The sequence below is a fragment of the Mytilus californianus genome, unplaced genomic scaffold (genome assembly GCF_021869535.1).
Source record: "Mytilus californianus isolate M0D057914Y unplaced genomic scaffold, xbMytCali1.0.p SCAF_2, whole genome shotgun sequence".
In the NCBI taxonomy this organism is placed as follows: Eukaryota; Metazoa; Mollusca; class Bivalvia; order Mytilida; family Mytilidae; genus Mytilus; species Mytilus californianus.
In genome coordinates, this window is record NW_026262668.1 from 84131186 (window position 1) to 84150885 (window position 19700).

Here is a 19700-nt window from a genome sequence, read left to right on the forward strand (position 1 = left end):
TTTAACTTTTAATAGGTCCGCTACTGAAGTTAACTCGGGGTAATTAACTACGAAACCAGTCCTGCTCAAAAGTGAATTTCGACAAGACCGCCCAGACCTGTTCTAAAATATACTTTGGTCTGGTCTACTCCTCAAGTTGCAAAAGTAAAAGTCACATGATCTTTAAAATTTAACAAAATAGTTGAATATTTTTTATACACTTGAATGGCTAAGTTTTACTATAAAAATGTTGTACATAAACTTTCATTTGAAGGAAAATCCCTTTATTTTATCCCAATCTTCATAAATGTACTTCTGTTAAATTATGTCCTCTCGAACTCTAACTCCCCGAAGCTTTACCGTATGCAGTAACCTTAACCATGAACCCTCTCGTTAGAAATTCGACAACGAGAAAAAAGTGTATAGACCAAATCTGTTATGTCAAAGTTTAATTACAAATAGGAACCCATGGAAAATATTTTAAAAAACAAATATTTATCGCTCTATTTATGCTTTCATTATTACCTAACGTATTTTTCACGTTCAGCGTGATTCTGTGCTGGTCGAGGTATCAAAGTTATGATCCGAAAGTTTATTACCAGCCAAAATTATCGATAAACAATCACCGAATAAAATATATTTTGTCAATTATACGTCATGGAATCGTATAAAACGTTTAAAAAAACGTACACGGAGCACTTATTTTCGCATATATGCTTGCATTGGATCATGTGGCCTTTAAAAATTCGAAATATATATATATATATATATATATATGTGTGTAACACTGTTACATTCAAAAGTAGACCTATCTGCAGGTCTGAACAGGAACAGATCTGTCCTCACGACCAGTTAATTGCAGACATGTATTCTGGACAGGTCAAAAGCTGCTTAATTTCACGTCATTTGCATGGGAACTGGTTGACAGTTGTCTCATTGGCACTCATACCTCATCTGATTATTTTATACTGGAGTAGTTCTAAAAGGCAGACCTAAACTTCGTCTGCCATCTATAAAGTTAACTTGCTTGTCTGCTTGAAATAAAATTATATTATTTTAACTTTGAAACCATCCAAAAAGTCTGCTCAAAGTTAACTTTTGTACAGGTTTTGGCGCCACCATTTGTAGTTTGTATATACATAAAGTAAAAAAGGAACAAAAACGAAGTTGAAAAGGAAATGGGAGCTATACTACATTGTTCTGATGCAGTACTTTTGGCGTCCGCGTCCACACGAGCTTGCAAGTCCACGTCTAGTAATCATATTGGAATTAACATACAGGCATTTGATTTTGTGTGCTTTATAAAACGAAACGAACTAGAAATCGTGATTTATCTTTTTGCGATAAAATGCTCCTTTATAAATGTTTGATTGAAGTCTTCAATGTTAATTTTTCAGGTTGTTGACATGAGATGGGGTGTAAGAGATGAGGCGACAGATGATCACATGACAACATCACTTTGTATGCAGGAGATACACAACTGCCAGCGGCTGTCTATAGGACCTAATTTTGTGGTAAGAAGCATCAACAAATAACATAATTACCACCGAAATAAAATTGAAAGTATCGGTCTTTAATCAACTTGAAACTAAGTACATATGTTCATTGTGAGGAGAACTTTAAGAATTGTATGCCAAATTACGAGTTTCTCCCTGATTTCACGGTTCACTGAACATGACCTTATGATTGTGTGAGAGAGGCATGGTGTTCTGTGGACATATATTCGATACAATATTTTGTGATTTCTTGAAGGCATTTGATAAAATGCAGCATCATGGTTTGATTCAGACATTGCAATGCTATGGGGTATCAGGAAATATTATAAACATACTAAAATAAATATAAAATATATTTATATAAAAGAAAATTAAATTCACTCAAAATAGAAACCTCCTGAATCAAATTTATTTTTAACTAAATTTTGACTAATATAATCTATTGATACAGCCCACCTTTTGAAGGTTGTGGAATACATTTTTTTCTTCGTTTAATTCATGCAGAATGTATCAGTTTTCCACAATAAATCTCTATATCTATGATAACATTTAATTAGAAGTATTCTCGAAATCGTAATGCAAGATTAAGTTAACTGGAACGAATCTGACTGTTAATGACGTCTCTTTACTAAATCCATTGGATGTTGGATGTGTACTGACTGATAATTTAGTCTTAAATACATGATTTTTTTTATTAGTTGTTATTGGCTTTGAACTAGCTGTCAGTAACTGCGAGTACCCTCAGATCTGTACTTTGTGTCTTTATTGTTGTTAGGGATGTGTAAATACCCTTGCACGTCCGGTTTGTGTATGTGTTAGCTGTATTTCTGCTTTGTATCGATCTGATGAGTTAAGCCTTTTTCAACTGATTTTCAGAGTTTGTTCTTATGTTGTGTTGTAACTCCACTGTCCCAGGTTAGGGGAGGGTTGAGCTCTCTCAAACACGTTTAACCCTGCCACATTCTTTGTGTGCCTGTCTCAAGTCAGGAGCATGTAGTTCAGTGGTTGACGTTGGTTCATGCCTGTCATATTTGGTTTTCGTAAATTGTTTTGTTATAGATTAGGCCGTTGGTTTACTCAATTGAATTGTTCATATTTTTCATGTCGGGGGCCTATAATAGCCGACTATAAGGTATGGGTATTTGTCATTGCTGAAAGCTATACGATTGCTTTTAATTGCTTAAACATCCAACTTCATTTGCACTTTGTAAGATAGTTGTCTCATTGGCAATCATACCTCATCTTATTATTATAAGAAAATCCAACTTTAACCGAGATGAATCGGAAACAATGCTGACAGTTATTCAGATGAAAAAAATGCTGTAACATGTACTCGGGACATTTTTCGATTTTGTAATCACGGACAATCCTACTGTCGTCTAGGAAATCCAATGGATTTGCTAGATCTCTGAAGATCCTTATGGATATCCTAGTTTGCTCTCTTGAACGCACAAGCAAGATCAGTGCAAGTGTCATTTTATCAACTAAGAGAGAAATAGGGGTGCCTCTGACCACTCTTAGAAATTTCTGTTAAGTTTTCAGTATAAAAAGAATGGTGATACACTTAAAATTTGCTAAGTGTAATCAAAGATGATCTTAAGTTGATTATCGACGTTCGAGATACCCAGTCGTTACGATACTAAGATCTAGCGTTCATAGAAGGATAAAGAGTACTCTTATGCTTGCGAGTGCAACATGAATGTTAAGGGCGGTCAATAATTCTAAGATTACTTCAAGATACGCTCTTAGCAGTTAAGATGATCTTAAAATCATCTTAAGCACTAAGATTGCTTCATGATACTGGCCCCAGTATTGCAACACCCATTACTTAGTTCCTTTGTATTGTTCATGTATTGTATGTTGGTGGCGTCATTTGAATTAACAATAAAAATATAGTCTATCTTGGGCAAAGTCGTGTTCGAGAGGTTTAAAATATTTTAGAGGAGAATGTTTTTTTCAAACTGTTTGCTACTCTGAGTTTCGTACAAAGGCAATGTGATGAGAAAAGATGACGCTGGTCTTTCGGAACTTTCGGGACTGGCGATCTAAAAATAAAAATTGCATTGAAAAAATCAGAAGACATTGTAACCTCCGACTAAATACTTCTTTTTGTGTGTTAGTGTAGATATATATTAATCGTTACTTTCTGCTGAATTCAAAAGTGGTCTTAAGATACATTTTTGAATTTCAAAATTTCAGGGTGATATATTTGTGGCAGTATGTCTTGTCTGTTAAATTGAAGGTCACAATAGTAGCCATATTTAAACTACTTTAATAGTATGAAATCCCAACTGATATGCGATTGGAGTAACGTTTATTATGTTAACTTTGCATAATTTATCTTTAAGGTAAATTGTTAATTAAAGAAATAAATCGTGTCGATATTAGGGCGGATTCGGAAATGAGAAAACGGAAAATTGAAAATTGAAACGATTGAAGACGGTAAAAGTTACATACAAATTTTAATCCAGAAAGTAGTCAATTTAACACCAAACAGGATAGACAGAAAAATAAAAAAGGTTAGGCATCTGTCGCTTTGGCTCGTACAGATGAAAAATGGCCCTTTACTCCCAAAGTCTTCCCTTACTCTTAACTAAGTCACCCTGATTACAATTACAAAGCGGTCTGGTGTATACTGCCTCTTTTATTGTCTAACAGAAATATGAGGAGTAATCGCCCGACTCATTCATTGGCTGTTTTTATTGAACCAAGGAAGTTAATACAACACCCTTGATTTAACGAAGATCTTAATTCATCAAATGCATCAAATCAGATTGAAATTAACATTTAAAAATGTGCATATTTAGGATTTCTGTTAATTTGCAGCAGGAAAAAAAACATCTAGTCAATTTTAAAATGGTATAAAACTCCCAATTTGAATTTTTTGAATTATCTTGTTTAATTCAAACTAAAGCTATTTGGAATTCCATTTTCTCATTGATTTGACAATCGAACTCCACTTAGAAGATTAAAACTCGTTAATAGAAGTTGTACGAACTGTTTATGTTAACTATTATTACTCAGTTCAAGTCATTGAAGTATTATTTTTTAACATTTTGTGAAAATTAGAAGATAAAGATAACCGACGGAATGGAAGTGAACCGGGGCTTCGTTAATTAAATGTATATAAGTAACAAAATTTATTGAAATTTTTTTTTTCAAATTAACATTTTTGCTATTCATATAAGGTCAATCGTATTAAGAAACGATTGCAAATTACTTCTAAAGATCAAAATAATACATAATAAAAGGCGCCAAAAAAAATGACCAACATTAAATAAGATAAATACCAAAATAATACCTAACAAGACGCACAAAAACTTACAAACATTAGATAAGATAAGGACCAAATAATACCTCAGTCCTAACAAAACGCGCAAAAACTTACTAACATTGAATAATATAAAAAATGGAAATTTTAATAGTAGTGCAGCAGATTGTACCTAAATAATTTTATTCAATTGACTTTCAACCAAACAAAACTACCAACAAAATGCTATTTGGTGTATAACCAAACACGATCCTTTTAGTTCAGGTTTATTTCACGAGTAAAGTTGTTATGCGATGTTTTTTATAACCTTTTTTGTTTGTTCTAGTAGCATCTTTATCAATTTTGGAGCTACATTTATTGAAATACATAATTTCGGAAAGTACATTCAGACAAATCATTGATTTCTGAGCTACTTACTACTGTTACGGGTATTTTTAGGACAGTGAGCCATATTGATTGGATATAATTGTCGCGGACTAGAGAAGCGGTCTCCAAACAGGTCTCAACGCTTTCTAATATGGAAAAAATATGTTCAAAGAGATCTAAAAAAAATTACATATAGATTCCTCTTTTAAATGGTGCGATTTTTCAAGAGTTGAATTGGATGTTATCGACAATTAGAATGTAGTTGAAAGCAAAGTATTGATCATAAATTATCAAAAATCATCAAGAATCATTAGACATAACAAGCCAATTTACCTTTTATTTATTTTATTGTCTCTCTTAATCATAAAATATTCACAAGAAAATCGAATATAAATGACGATAAAATGTAAATTGTAACAACATCAGTGTTCAGTGTTGAAATTTCCATAATTTAATTATAAACTTTATTTGATCGGAAAGTATAGCTTGTAGCTTTCAATTGAAATTCGATAGGTACTGTTTGAAGATGATAAAAATTTTATGTAATAATTGAAACGAGACGTAATTAATTTATTTCTTCGCGTGCGTGAAACAAGAGAATGGGCTGAAACGGCCCCACATTTGAGTAAATGTCATCTTCATTTTTCTTGAATACCACGAGGCATACATACGAATTATTTCCGTTTGCTTCAGAAATATGCGCAAATTATTCGTTCGCGCACTTTCAACGTATTCATAGATTCCCCTTTCCTATTGAAGGGTGTTACACTCGAAATAAATATTCACATTCGAAGGAGGGATGGAGTAATTTACGCGCTTAGAAACATCGATTTTGTATGAATTAATGCAGCACAATATTTCATCAAGATATTTGTATAGATCAGAATGTAAAGACAATTTAACAAAACTCCAAGAAACTCAAGTTGTTGACAATTTAAGATATTAAACAATCAATGACATGCAAGAATGTAATATATAGGTAGAGGTTAGTTTGAATATCAAACGTGAGTTTTATTAAACCTTCTACCCACCACACAAAATTCATTACAGTATCCTTTTATTACTGGACACATTTTATAAAATTTTGTTTTAACGTATAAGCTTAAAAACGTTTTATTTAATCAGGCGGTATATATGTAAGCGATTGAAAAATTTAATTTACAGCGTTTTGGGTCGCTTAAGGACAGTGTTATACAATAAGTTATTCTTAATGAAGAAAAAAAATAATACATTTGATATACATAGCCAATATTGTTCTTTTCTAGATTTTGATATTTCAGATATATATGGTAAACTCTAAGCCAAAACAGACCATTTTTCGTTTCATAGTGTGAATGTTCCTTTTTAGGACTCAATTAGATTCATGACTATACATCTGGAGCTAATAGTGATCTTAAAATGACTTAAGTTAGACTAGTTGCATTGGATTCGCGACTATACGTCTGGAAGTTGTTCATTTTTAATTATTAAATTAAAATAACTTTATTTGAAATTATTGTTATTTACAGGTGTTTCTTGGTCAAAAGTATGGATACCGTCCGATACCAACACATATAGATGCTAAAGAATTCGAAATGATGAGAGACTGTATCAAGACGGAACCGGAAGAACTTGAACTGATGGACAAGTGGTACATTCAAGATGAAAATACGGTCCCTCCCGTTTATATCCTGCAACCAATCAGTTCGATTCTTACTAATTTTAACAACAAAGTAAGTTTAATCTCAAGAGAGCACTAGAGATCCATTTATTTTAAGCATTCATAATTTTGTATACTAGTATATTGAAATACAACATAATGCATTGTAACTAAATTTTAACTGGGACGAAGTTCTCTTATAAAGCTATAATTTTGCCTTGATATATGGAGTTCATCAACATCTGTCCAATCATATTCCAAAGAATCAGGAATAATAAAACTTATACGTATGACTAGGAAAAATCATTTTCCCTCCGAATAACGATGAGAAGCTTTTAGTTTAATTCGATATTCACGCCATCTTGAAATCATAACTTTAAACAATCGGTTCTGATTGATTGCCTTATGATGTAGCAATGATTCAATTGGCTAGAATGAGATATAGATTTGGAAACATGTCCCGGACAGGAATAGACATTTAATACGGAAGATACGGGAATTAATTACAGTATGGGTATTCAAACCGGATAAAAAAATATTGTTGACGTAATCTGATAGGTATCAGAATTATGCTTTTATTAATCAAACAAAATATAAGATGCATGATAATACCGTTCCTTTGCTGCAAAGATATGATGGTGTATACAAAATAATAATGAAAACATTAGTCAAAAATGATTAACTTGCACTTTATAATATAATTTACACCTTTTTTATAGAGACACAAAGGTCTGCAAGATGCTGATCAAGCAACATGGTGGGACACGTTTACAAAACTTCAACGAATTTGCAGAAAAGCTGCGCAAGTTTTATTCATTGCTAAAAGGATAGACAGAGAACAAATGCACAACTTTTTCATGTCTGGTAAGTTTTATTTAGAAATCAGATACCATTTGAAAATAAATTTAAATAACAGGAGATATGGGATAAACATCAAAGAGACGGCAACCCAACGACTGCAACAATAGACAAGTACCTATACTGGATGTAAAGCTCTTAAATCGCCCCAAGTCTAGGTAAGTTTTGAAAAAAATGTAATATGTCGCAGATTACGAGACAATGGGTTTGTTATCAGACGACGGAGTACACAATCGGCATAAAACTTTATATTTCAGAAGGTAGAAGACCTGAAAACCATATCTTTTATGCAGATGCCTGATGGTCTTAAACTTCCATCTAGCATTTTCCGTTATCGTTATCTCATTTTCATGGTTCAACGACTGCATGATGAAAACAAAATGCTTAGTTTTTTCAATGCGATATTATTTATCGTTCTGCTGACCTTAACTTCTTTTTCATAGAATCTATGTCATACCACTAGTAAGACTTTGATATTAAAGACTATCAACATCAAACCCAATCATGATCAGTAAAGACATTTCTGCATGTGCACTCTTATTTAACAAACTTTTAATGAAAATTTATTTTGCATTGTATTTATAGCATGCAACGAATTGGGATGGTACAGAAATGTATTTGAAACTAACACACTGTTAAGTGTCAATGTTTTTAATTTACAGTTACAGAAAGAGAAGTAGAGCACGGTATATTAAAGGCTCCAAATGTAACAGACCACACTCTAGCTTACATACGGGAAATTAGCAATATCAATGTCGGACTTCTCAGGTTTGCTGCAAAATTTATTGACTTTGCAGCTCGAAATGTTGATGGCGAAGCACAAAAGTTACTAAAAACATTACGTGATGAAAAACTTGCAAAGAAAATGCCTGAATCAAATGTTGCTCGTTTTACAGTGGATTGGTCTGGAAAGGAAGGAATCGATATGGAATCCCATTCAGATTATATCAAGGAATTCACAACTCATTTTCATACATCTATTCTTAGTTTGGTAGAGAGGGCAATGATGCAACACGAAAAGTTATCCCAGGACCCAGTATACACGGAAGTCTTACAACATTCCCACGCTTGTGTCAATTTTTGTAAAGTGTTTCAAGGACGACAGGATATAATTGACCAAATTAAAGCTTACGTCACAGGAGATTCTAATTTCCCATTTGTTCTGCATGGTGAAAGTGGCTGTGGTAAGACATCTTTAACAGCCAAAGGAGCAAGTCAAGTAAGTACACAGTAAACAAACAAAAAAATGTTTTTCGTTTGTTATTTTTTTTTAATCAATTCATTTTGTCTCGCCTCGACTAAGTCAAAAAGCGATACTTAAGCAGCGTCAAAAGTTTGTTAAAGTTTTTGCCAGGTCAGTTTAAAAGGGAATCATTAAAATGTGCATGCAGTTCAAAACGTTTTAACACATCTCATATCTGTGTAGGTTATTAACCCCGCTCCCTCAGCCATGGTCTATTGATTTTGAAACTTTTGCTTAGTTTTAATGTTAAAGTTTGTGATTAGGTCAGTTTGAAGGGAACCACTTATGGTAAGTCAACAATATTTGGTGTGTAGTTGTATTGGTGTTAGCCCGTCTCATTTCAATGGAGGTTATATGGTCATTGCCCCTTAGTCATGGTTCAATAACTTTCGAATTTTTGTATAGTTTTCATGTTCAAGTATTGCAACAGTTTATTATTGTTTTTGTATAAAAAAATGCTTATTTATAATCCGTGCGTAAATTTATGATGAAGCTCATATAAAATCAAAGAAAGTAGATTTGTAGGAAGTATGATAAATTTGTACTACAAATTAATTTGACTTCTAAATATCTTTTTATAATTTGAATCATTCGGTTGCTGTCTCAATTACTTATTTTTGTTTAAATTTGGTTGATTTGCAATTCTTGTAGACACTTTTCCTTCGTTAAGCACTATATGTATAACCGCTTGTTATGTTGTCGAGCCTGCGACTTTTGTCGCAGAAAGCTCGACATAGGGATAGTGATCCGGCGGCGGCGGCGGCGGCGGCGTTGGCGTTAGCTAACTTCTTAAAAGCTATATATTTTAGAAGCTAGAAGACCTGGATGCTTCATACTTTGTATATAGATGCCTTACGTTACGAAGTTTCCGTCTGTCATATGTCCATTGTCCTTGACCTCATTTTCATGGTTCAGTGACTACTTGAAAAAAAGTCAATATTTTTTGTAATGTTAATTTCTTTCTTATTATGAGTAATAGGATAACTATATTTAGTATGTGCGTACCTTGCAAGGCCCGTCAGACAATTTTCATTTGACCTCGACCTCATTTCATGGATCAGTGAACAAGTTTACGTGGTCAAGTCCATATATCAGATACTATAAGCATTAGGTCTACTATATTTGGTATATGGACTGATTGTAAGGTGTACATGTCCAACTGGTAGGTGTCATCTGACCTTGACCTCATTTTCATGGTTCAGTGGTCAAAGTAAAGTTTTAGAGTTTTGGTCTTTTTTTCTAATACTATATGCAATAGGTCAACTATATTTGGTGTATGGAAATATTTTATGATGTACATGTCAGTCTTGCAGGTTTTATTTGACCTTGACCTCATTTTCGCGGTTCATTTCTCAGTGTTAAGTTTTTGTGTTTTGGTCTGATTTTCTTCAACTACAAGCAATAGATCAACTATATTTGTTGTATGGAAGGATTGTAAGGTGTATATGTCTGTCTGGCAGGTATCATCTGACCTTGACCTCATTTTCATGGTTCATTGGTCAATGTTAAGTTTTCTTGGTTAAGACTGTTTCTTAGAAACTATAAGCAATAGGTCAACTATGTTTGGTTTATTGAATGATTGTAACGTGTACATGTATTTTTCGTTTGGTTTATCTGACCTTGACCTCATTTTCTTGGAGCATGTTAAGTTTATGTGTTACTTGTAGTAAAGCTTTATATTTAGGACTATCAACATAAAATCAATGGTTAGTAAAGAAGGCGAGACATTTCAGCGTGTGCACTCTTGTATAATTCACTTGCTGTCTTTTTAAAGTTCTAATACCCGCCATTTTCTTTTAATCGACCTTTAACGAATTTTTATTGAGCTTATGTTCGAACTCGATTTATAACTGGACTGTAGCTCTAACTTTAATTTTAATTTTAATGAGATAGAACTTGAACTATTTTTAGAACTTGAACTTCAACTTGAATTAACATTTGATCTGAAGAGCAGTTATTAACTCGTGCTTGAAATCCAACTCGGACATAGACGTTTACTCATTGACTTTTATTTTCATATCAAAATAGGTTGGAATTTCGATTTTAAATTAAGATGTTAATACTTTAAAATAAAATTCAGTCAAGACATACAGTCTATCTACTCTAATGCCGGAAAATTTGAAAGAATGAATATCGTGTGGACGAGGAAAAAATTCTTACAAAAAATATTTGAAAATTACTTAGTATGTAAGAATGTTGACGTTCTGATCTTCATCGTAGGAGTTTATAAGATACTAGCTCTATTGGACTTTCAAAATTAGATCCCTTTGATATGTGTAATGAGTATTCGTTTTCAAGTAATTATTTCATCTGAACCTAAAACTTTAAAGGCATAATAAAAACAGCACAGTTAGTTGTAATTCTATAATAAACTTTAACTTCCATTTTTTAAAGATTCAAATGTGCAATTTTTTAATTTGCACTCAGCTTAAAACCCCCGTCACTTTCTTTATGTGCCTGTTCCAAGTCACGAGCCTCTAGTTCAGTGGTTGTCGTTGGTTCATGTCTGTCATATTTGTTTTTTCGTAAATCATACCACATCTCCTGATTTTTAAATCATTTGAAAATTTTGAATGCATTTCAGTTAAAACGTAGTTCGCTAGCCTGTCAACACCGAGGTTATGAGTTATTGCTTAAGTATCTAAGTATGTTGGTCTTTATTATTTTGTTTAGATTTGGTTGATTAGCAGTTCTTGTGAACACTTTTCCTTCGTTAAGCAATAGCGCAGTATGTATAACCCGCTTGGTTTTTTTTATCATTTACTTATTGTCTTGTATAACCCGCCCGTGGGCCTACAAAGTGTGCTTGACTCTGATCTTATTGCCTGTTTTCCTGTCGAAGTTCATTGGTTCTCTCCGGATACTCCAGCATATTCCACTAATAAACACTTGCCGCCGTGAAATATTCAGTAGTGCTGAAAGTGGCGTTACACACTAACAATCAACATCAAATCAGTAAATAGCAAGTAAACAGATGTGAAATGGCTCTTATAATTCATTATAGCTCGATAAACCTAAGTTTCGTTCTAAAATGGACATACTTTCTTGTAATACAAACACAATTATGCATACTGCAGTGTTTTAAATACACAATCTTCAATAAGTTGTGCAATTTTTTATTAATACTATTCACAAAATGCAATAGACTTTTGTTTCTGATGCTGCTTCAAGTAAACACTTTGATAACTAGTGATTTTGTTTTAATTTCAGTCAAGGTCATGGTTGCAGAAAAAGGACAACGAACCAACTCTAGTTCTACGATTTCTAGGTACAACGCCAAACAGTTCTACTATCATCCCATTGTTAACGAGTGTCATACAACAGATATCTCTCATGTACGACCAGCCAGTTGACAATATACCTGATGAATTATCTCCCTTAGTAGGTCATTTCAAAAACTTATTAACACTTGCATCTGAAGAAAAGCCTATCGTGCTGATATTTGATTCACTGGACCAGCTATCGGGGTCAGATGGTGCTCATCAGTTAGCATGGTTACCCGCGGTTCTGCCTTCTCACGTCAAACTTATTGTGTCAACTCTCCCAAACATGTACAATATATTAGATAATTTAAAAATCATGATTGAGCCAAAAGAAAATTATGTTCAAGTATTGCCACTTGGCGAAAATTTGAGTACGACGATTTTGAAGTTTTGGTTGAAAAATGCAAATCGAACAATATCAGAGGAGCAATGGAAAATTGTTAATGAAGCCTTTACAAAATGCAATCTGCCCCTTTTTGTAAAACTTGTTTTCGATCAAGTTTGTCGTTGGAAGTCATATACTAAACCACAACAAACTGTTTTAGACTTCACAATTCATGATAGCATTATGAAACTGTTTGAACGTATTGAGAATCAACACGGCAAAACATTAGTTGCACATGCATTAGGTTATATCACTGCAGCAAAAAGTGGAGTATCTGAGAGCGAGTTGGAGGACTTATTATCTTTAGATGAAAAGGTTTTGAATGACGTTTATCAGTATCACTTGCCTCCAGTTCGGAGGATCCCACCTTTACTGTGGACACGAATCCGTAGTGATCTGCCAGGATACTTATCGGAGCGAGAAGCTGACGGCGTAAGTGTCATTAATTGGTACCATCGACAATTTATTGAAGCGGCACGGGAAAGGTATTTCAGAAATTTGAACTTTGTTGCACAAATGCATGCATCAAATGCTGAATATTTCATGGGAACATGGGGTGGAGGAATTCCAAAACCATTTGAATATTCAGAACACCAACGAAGGATGTTTCAACTGAACGAAATGAAAGGCGAAAGTGATCGCAAAGTTCCTCTTCAGCCACTTGCATTTCATGACACGGACGGCAAGCTTACTCGTTACAACCTTCGGAAGTTAAATGAACTTCCCTTCCATCTTGTGCGTTCTCACCAGTACGAAGACTTGTATAACACGTGCCTCTTTAATTACAACTGGTTGCATGCTAAGCTATGTTCAATGCCACTGCAAGCGGTAGTGGCAGATTTTGAAGATTTGTTAGAACATGTATATCAGAAAGATGTTAAGTTAATTGCTGATGCAATTCGCTTATCCAGCTCCATATTGAATCATTATCCAAGTATGCTTGGCCCTCAGATTACTGGTAGGTTATTGCCATACTTTCAGTCTAATATGAATATTCGAAGTTTGATTCAACAGTGCGATTCTGATGGTCTAGTCAACTGTTCATTAGTCCCTGCTCATCATCATTTGCATACTCCAGGTGGCCCTTTACAGTTTTCACTGGAAGGTCACCCTTTTGCACCATTTGGAATATGCTGTACATCTACAGGAAGGTATCTAGTCTCAGTGTCAAATAAGTTTATTATATGGGATTTACATAGTGGAGATGTTTTCCGACAGATCATACCCGGAATAGAAGGCATAATGCAAAATCTCGCAATATCACCAAATGATATTTTTGCCGTAAGTTACACAAACAATAACCAAATAATCGTTGCTTGTATCATGACTGGTGATTTTATATCAATTACCCCAACAACCAAAGGAAATACAGAATCTGTAATTGGTACCCAGGTTTCAAATACACATGTTGCAGCTTGGACTTCCAAAGAATGGTATTTATACACAATCAACGGTGTTTATATTTCGTCACATACAATTCAACTCAAAATGCCACTGATGTCAGTCGACTTTGGTGTTGACGAGAAAACTTATCTTATTGTTAAAAGTGGCACAGATCGTGACAATGACATGGCTATAGAGGTTCAAGACCAATCTATAGAACCATTTGAATTTCATAGTGCAATAGCTGTATCCAAAGACAAGATGATTTTGTATACATGTATTGAAATAAGCGATAATAATATTGCTGTTTACAAGAAATCGGATGATGCCTGGCATTACGACAGAACTTTAGGAGATAATAAAGATATGGTGTTCAGCTTAACTCTATCCGAAGATGAAAACTATCTTGTTGCGACAATAGCTTTAGGTTTCAAATTGTGGAATTTGAAAAATGATTCATTGGTGGAACTTAAACTTCCTCCTGCTACCAGAAACATTCCTAACAGGAATCCACTCCTGAGCTCAGTAGTATTTACCAAAAGCAACCATTTTGTCGTGGCTGCTGTACGGAAGAATTTGTATGTATGGGATACAAAGCAAGGGAATATGGTGAAAGTTCTAGATGCTCACTTTGGAAGAATTATAGCACTTACCTCAGTAACAGCAGGAACAAACAAACTAATATCATCCTCTATCGACAAGACAATCAAGGTCTGGAATTTCGATAACATTTTGGAAGAAGTGTTCTCTATTGATAGGCTTGAAAAACCAATTGAATACATTCACCTTGCACGGGAAACTCATTTTGGCGTTACTACAAGTCGTAACTGTGTAGGTGTATGGAATTTAGCGACAGGAAAATTAGAACATTCACTGGAAACAAAATCTGTTGTCTTACTTGCCGTCATCAACAAGGATGCAAAGTTTGTCGCTGCTGCAGAAACGGGTAAATTGGTGATTTGGGAAATAAGTCAGGAAACTGTGGGAAAATCAATTCAGCAAAAAGATATTCAGCAACTCTTATTGAATGAGGATGATACTCGTGTGATAGCAATAGGTACATTGGCTTTTAACAAAGGTCATTGCGTTGCATACACGTTTCCCGAAGGCGAATCGGTGTTCACATTTGAATACAACATTAAAAAGTTCAAAAAAGGAGTTCTTACAATGGATGGGTCATTTCTGGCTGTTCCAGCAAGCGATAAAAGTGGAGATATACTCGGAGTTTATCATGCTAAAACTGGAACACATTTGTACAACTTGCAGTTGAAGTATAATGATTACAAAGAACTGACATGCTTAAAGCCAATGCCACATGATCCGAACCAAATTGTTGTAGTTGACGAATTCAAAGGTAACATACTCGATTTAAAGAAAAAAACTTTAGTGCGATCTACTACTAGATGGAACGGCATGGCGATGAAAACCGGAAAACAGGGACTTTTTGCACCAAGTCGAGGTGGTCTTGAACTTTTAGACTTAAAATCTGGCAAAACATTACGAACATATATTCCTCGCATTGCAGAAGGTGTATTCAGTATCGACGTTATGTTTACAGAAAACGACCGCCATGTTGTATATTATCATTCTGGTCATCGCACCATCCGCGTGTTCCGTATATCAGATGGGAAGCGTATCGCAAATTACAAAGCGCACGCAGAAGTTAAAGTCATGTCATGTACACCGGAAGGAGGTACGTTAGTTATAGGGGCAGTTGACGGAAGTTTTACTGTGTTAACAATAGCCGATCCTGAGTATGAAGAAAGTGTCGAGCTTTTGCAGTGCTTACCTAGTAGGAATACGCAGGGCAATCAGCAAAATGGCTATCGATCAACAAACGGTGATATTATTCAAGGCAAGAATAGCTTGGGAACAGCCTTACAAGTGGCTAGATTTGTTGCTAAGGCACGAGCAGCACAGAAGTCAAGGGCATGTTGTGTATCTTGACAAATCTTGTTGCTAAGGCACGAGCAGAACAGAAGTCAAGGGCATGTTGTGTATCTTGACAAATCAATATGTGTGTAGTTGTTACTAGCAATAACATTACTATTTGTTAATTTAAGAATGGGCTATTTCAATAAATATATATTGGATTTTTTTTTTAAAAAAACCTCTTAATATTAGTTGCAAGGTAATAAGTATGATTATTATAATGAAATCATAATTAACAAAAACTCATTCGAAAAACATTAGTCCCAGTTTATAATTTTAGAAGCGACCGATATAGCTCAGAATTTTAAAATGCGGCCATTGTTATACACAAATTAGGCATGGCATGATGATCACGTTTAAAGACAATAATATACGGTGTATCCATAGAAAAAGATCATTTGATTGGTTTGCATTCTTATTTCGCAATGCCGTTTCTTTTATTTGGAATATTCAAAATCAAAGTATTTGTTTTCTTGTGGATAACAATGCGCAATTATTCAGTTTTTCAGAATTATGACCATTTAGAAATTTTGTTAGTTCGTAGAATCCGAGTGCTGCTTGTATGACTTCTTGAAGTAACAATTACAAAATGTAACGGTGTGCAATAAAACTATGCCTCTATGAATAACTGACTAGGTATGAAGTATTATTTATACGATATCTCATATATATATATATATATCATGTTATGAAATTTATTGTTGATATGTCATCTGTGCCATTTTTATGTAATAATATATTTTTATTAGTACAATGTTATTAATCATATGCTTGGAATGTATCGGTCTTTAGTTATAGAAATAGTGCTAATTTACAATTAAACCAAATTTATTGCGTGCGAAATGTTATTCAGGCTGAATTTACCTCCACCATTGTTTACTCGGAACCAAAAAGTTTGGAAAGGCACACATTGTATATATATAGATTCTACCACTGCATCGAGTGTGATACGATATTTATCCACTCGAGACAGTTAAATTTTCAAATTTAAAACGCGAGGCTCGCCGAGCGTTTTAAATATTTAAAATTTAACTGTCGAGAGTGGATAAATATCGTATTACACGAGATTTGGTGGTGGAATCTGTTTCTCTAATGATTTTCAAACAATACACAGGCACATTTATTCCTTCTTTTCGAATGATCTGCAAAAAGATGTGTTCTTTCTATATGACGTCATCAGGCATGGTCGCCTTTTTTCATGCCGTCACAATGGGAAATTCAGAGGAAAGCAAGAAAATTCGACGTCATAATCGGATTTTAACCAATACCAATGAAGAACTGAGATCAAACAAACCACACGTTGATTAATTTTTTTTTATACAATGGGTGCAGAAAGGGATAAATTGACGAAGAATTAGAGAAAAATATTTATGAATACTTTGTGTTTGAAAAGGAGAAAATAAATATATAAACTACTAGAAGCGCGGCTTGAAGACTACTTGAAATGTTAATTGTGATACACAGCACAGCCCTACATCGTGCAGTTTGGTTCGTGTTTCTCAAACTTTTTTTTGTGCACTGATGCATGGTGTTGATCGTTTTTATTAGTTTGTCAGTTCCTCTTCAATAAGGAGTTTGAATGTCAAATTGGTTGCATCTGTCTCTGTGTTACATAGGTGCTCCGAGATAGGAGGAAATAACTAAGATAAGAAGAAGACAACAATGATGATTAAAACATTTCTTCAGTGCTGCGAGCTTATAGTATTTTTTTCGAGTGGTGCGAGTCAAGTTCTGTCTCTGTGTGATAAGGGTGCTCCAAGAACGGAGGAAATAACTAATAGAAGATAATCTAAAACTCTCTGATGATCAAAAACAATTCTTCAGTGGTGCGAGTTTGTAGTATAATTTATTTCTTTTTGTTCTAGTGATGAACAAGTACAAGTACAAATAAGGCAAATATTTATTTGTATACCTGTTATTTGTACATTAGTTGGCTAATTGCATGATAAATAATTATTATGGTCAACTGAAAAACGAAAATTGACATTATAAGAGAGGTCGGAATCGTCTGTAGTCAACCTTCATGAAATATTTCGAACTTAAATTTCTATAGAAATTAAACAAATTCATCAGCTGGTAAATTACCGGAATGTATGTTAGAAAACCATGGCGTTTGAAACTCTCTAACAAGGCAAAACATGCATAGATAATGTAATTGACTTGAAATAATATTACAGCATCTGTACATCTTTTTGTATTCAAACGACATGATGTTTCGTTTTAAACAAAGACAGTATGCATAGAAACGTAGTGTGTAGTAGTTGTTTCTAGTATACTTAAGTTGATATGTTAAACAAACCTAACGATATACCGTCGGCGTATAAAGATATTTATGCAAATGCTTAAAACGAATTTTATTTGTGTTAATTTTATATTACTTGCATACATTTGAAAGGTTGAAACGAAATATCCTTAAAAAGGAATTAATTAATATAATAGAAATTTCTAGAGGCTTTTTTTTAAAGCATATAAATAGTATCATTATTTATTAATTCATTCAAAATGAATATATTTCATAAGACATTATCCAGTCGGTTAATGAACATATTTTTTGAAGATGTGACGACAATCGTCTTAAATATATCATTCTTATCATTTATGTTACTATAAATTTTACTATTTTATTGTTTGCACTAGTTATAGATCACTTTTTAATATTGCTGTCAATATTTTGTGTAGATTGGTCCAGTGGTTCGAATAAAACAAGAAATGGATATTTTTTTATTTTTGACCACACGCAGTTTGAGCTGCATATGAAGTACAAGAGTAATTGTGTGAAAGTATTTATTATAGTTATATTCTAAGTGAACAAATTGTTGCATTTACAACAGTATTTTTTATTATCAATTCAGAACTCAGATTCTGCATCAGTACGTTATTTTTCACACTTGTTACTTATGCTATTTTTAATTTTTTGTTGTCTATTTGTATTATTACATTTCAAATCAAAAAATGTTTTGATTCGGGTACATCATCCGTCCTTCTCTCGCCCAATTTCTGACATTCAGTCTTCTAACGTGCTTTCTGTCATCCGTCCTTCTAATGCGTCTCCTGCCATCCGTCCTTCTAACGTACCTTCTGTCATTCGACATGCTTGCTCCGGTCCTCGTGAACCAGTGGTAAACAGTTACAAAAGTCGGACTTTTCAGGTCTGATTTTCATAATCTCAATTATTTCTAGTACAAAGATTTCGTAAAAAGCTAAATACTGTGCAAGTGGTAGCACTTGCATTACAACTTTGATTTCGAGTCTGTTAATCTACAAGATGGACACAAAAAGGATGTAGGCTACTTAAAAAAAACAATTGAGACTATAAATCAGTGTTTCTTTTTCTCGTTGTTAAAGTTCGAATTATTGTCCCGTATGTTACCTTCAATCAATTGGTTAAATATGGATAGCTAACCAACTAGACATGTATCAACGGACTGGTTAAGCAATTGGTGCAAAAAAAAACACTTTGTGTAAATGAAAAATGACTGGTGTTATTAATTTAAAATATATTGGTATATGTGAGCTACAGTAGTCATTTAAATTCAATGAATTTTTATTGCAATATTATATTTGTTCTTTGTTGTTTATGAATAAAAATTCATGTTGAACTGTTTTAACTTTGGATTCTCTTTAAACTAATGAAATAGTTTTTTTTTTTTTTTAAGTAATTACCCACATGAGGATTCAATGTTAATATGGATGTGCTCGTCTGTTAGTAATAATTACGTCTTGTTTGTGATGATGATCCCCATGGATACTTGAGATAGGTTGTTAACCGATACGATACTCGCCATTCAGTTTATTGTGCCTGATTGTTTGTAAAACAGAATAAATAGGATTTTGAGTGTCTACATTCTAGAAAAATACCAAAATGATGGCTAAATCCATATCCAT

General features: G+C 33.7%; 1 protein-coding gene across 1 annotated transcript in view; it reads left to right on the forward strand.

Moving 5' to 3' along the window:
• The window catches only part of LOC127730314 (NACHT and WD repeat domain-containing protein 2-like), a 50507-nt gene extending 31088 nt beyond the window's left edge, over window positions 1-19419 (forward strand). Inside the window, exons 3-7 of the mRNA XM_052238645.1 lie at window positions 1377-1493; window positions 6621-6824; window positions 7471-7615; window positions 8272-8828; window positions 12063-19419. Of these exons, the coding sequence (XP_052094605.1) occupies window positions 1377-1493; window positions 6621-6824; window positions 7471-7615; window positions 8272-8828; window positions 12063-15830 (4791 nt within the window). The 3' untranslated portion in view covers window positions 15831-19419. The remainder of the gene's footprint in view (window positions 1-1376; window positions 1494-6620; window positions 6825-7470; window positions 7616-8271; window positions 8829-12062) is intronic.
• Window positions 19420-19700: the final 281 nt, after the last annotated feature.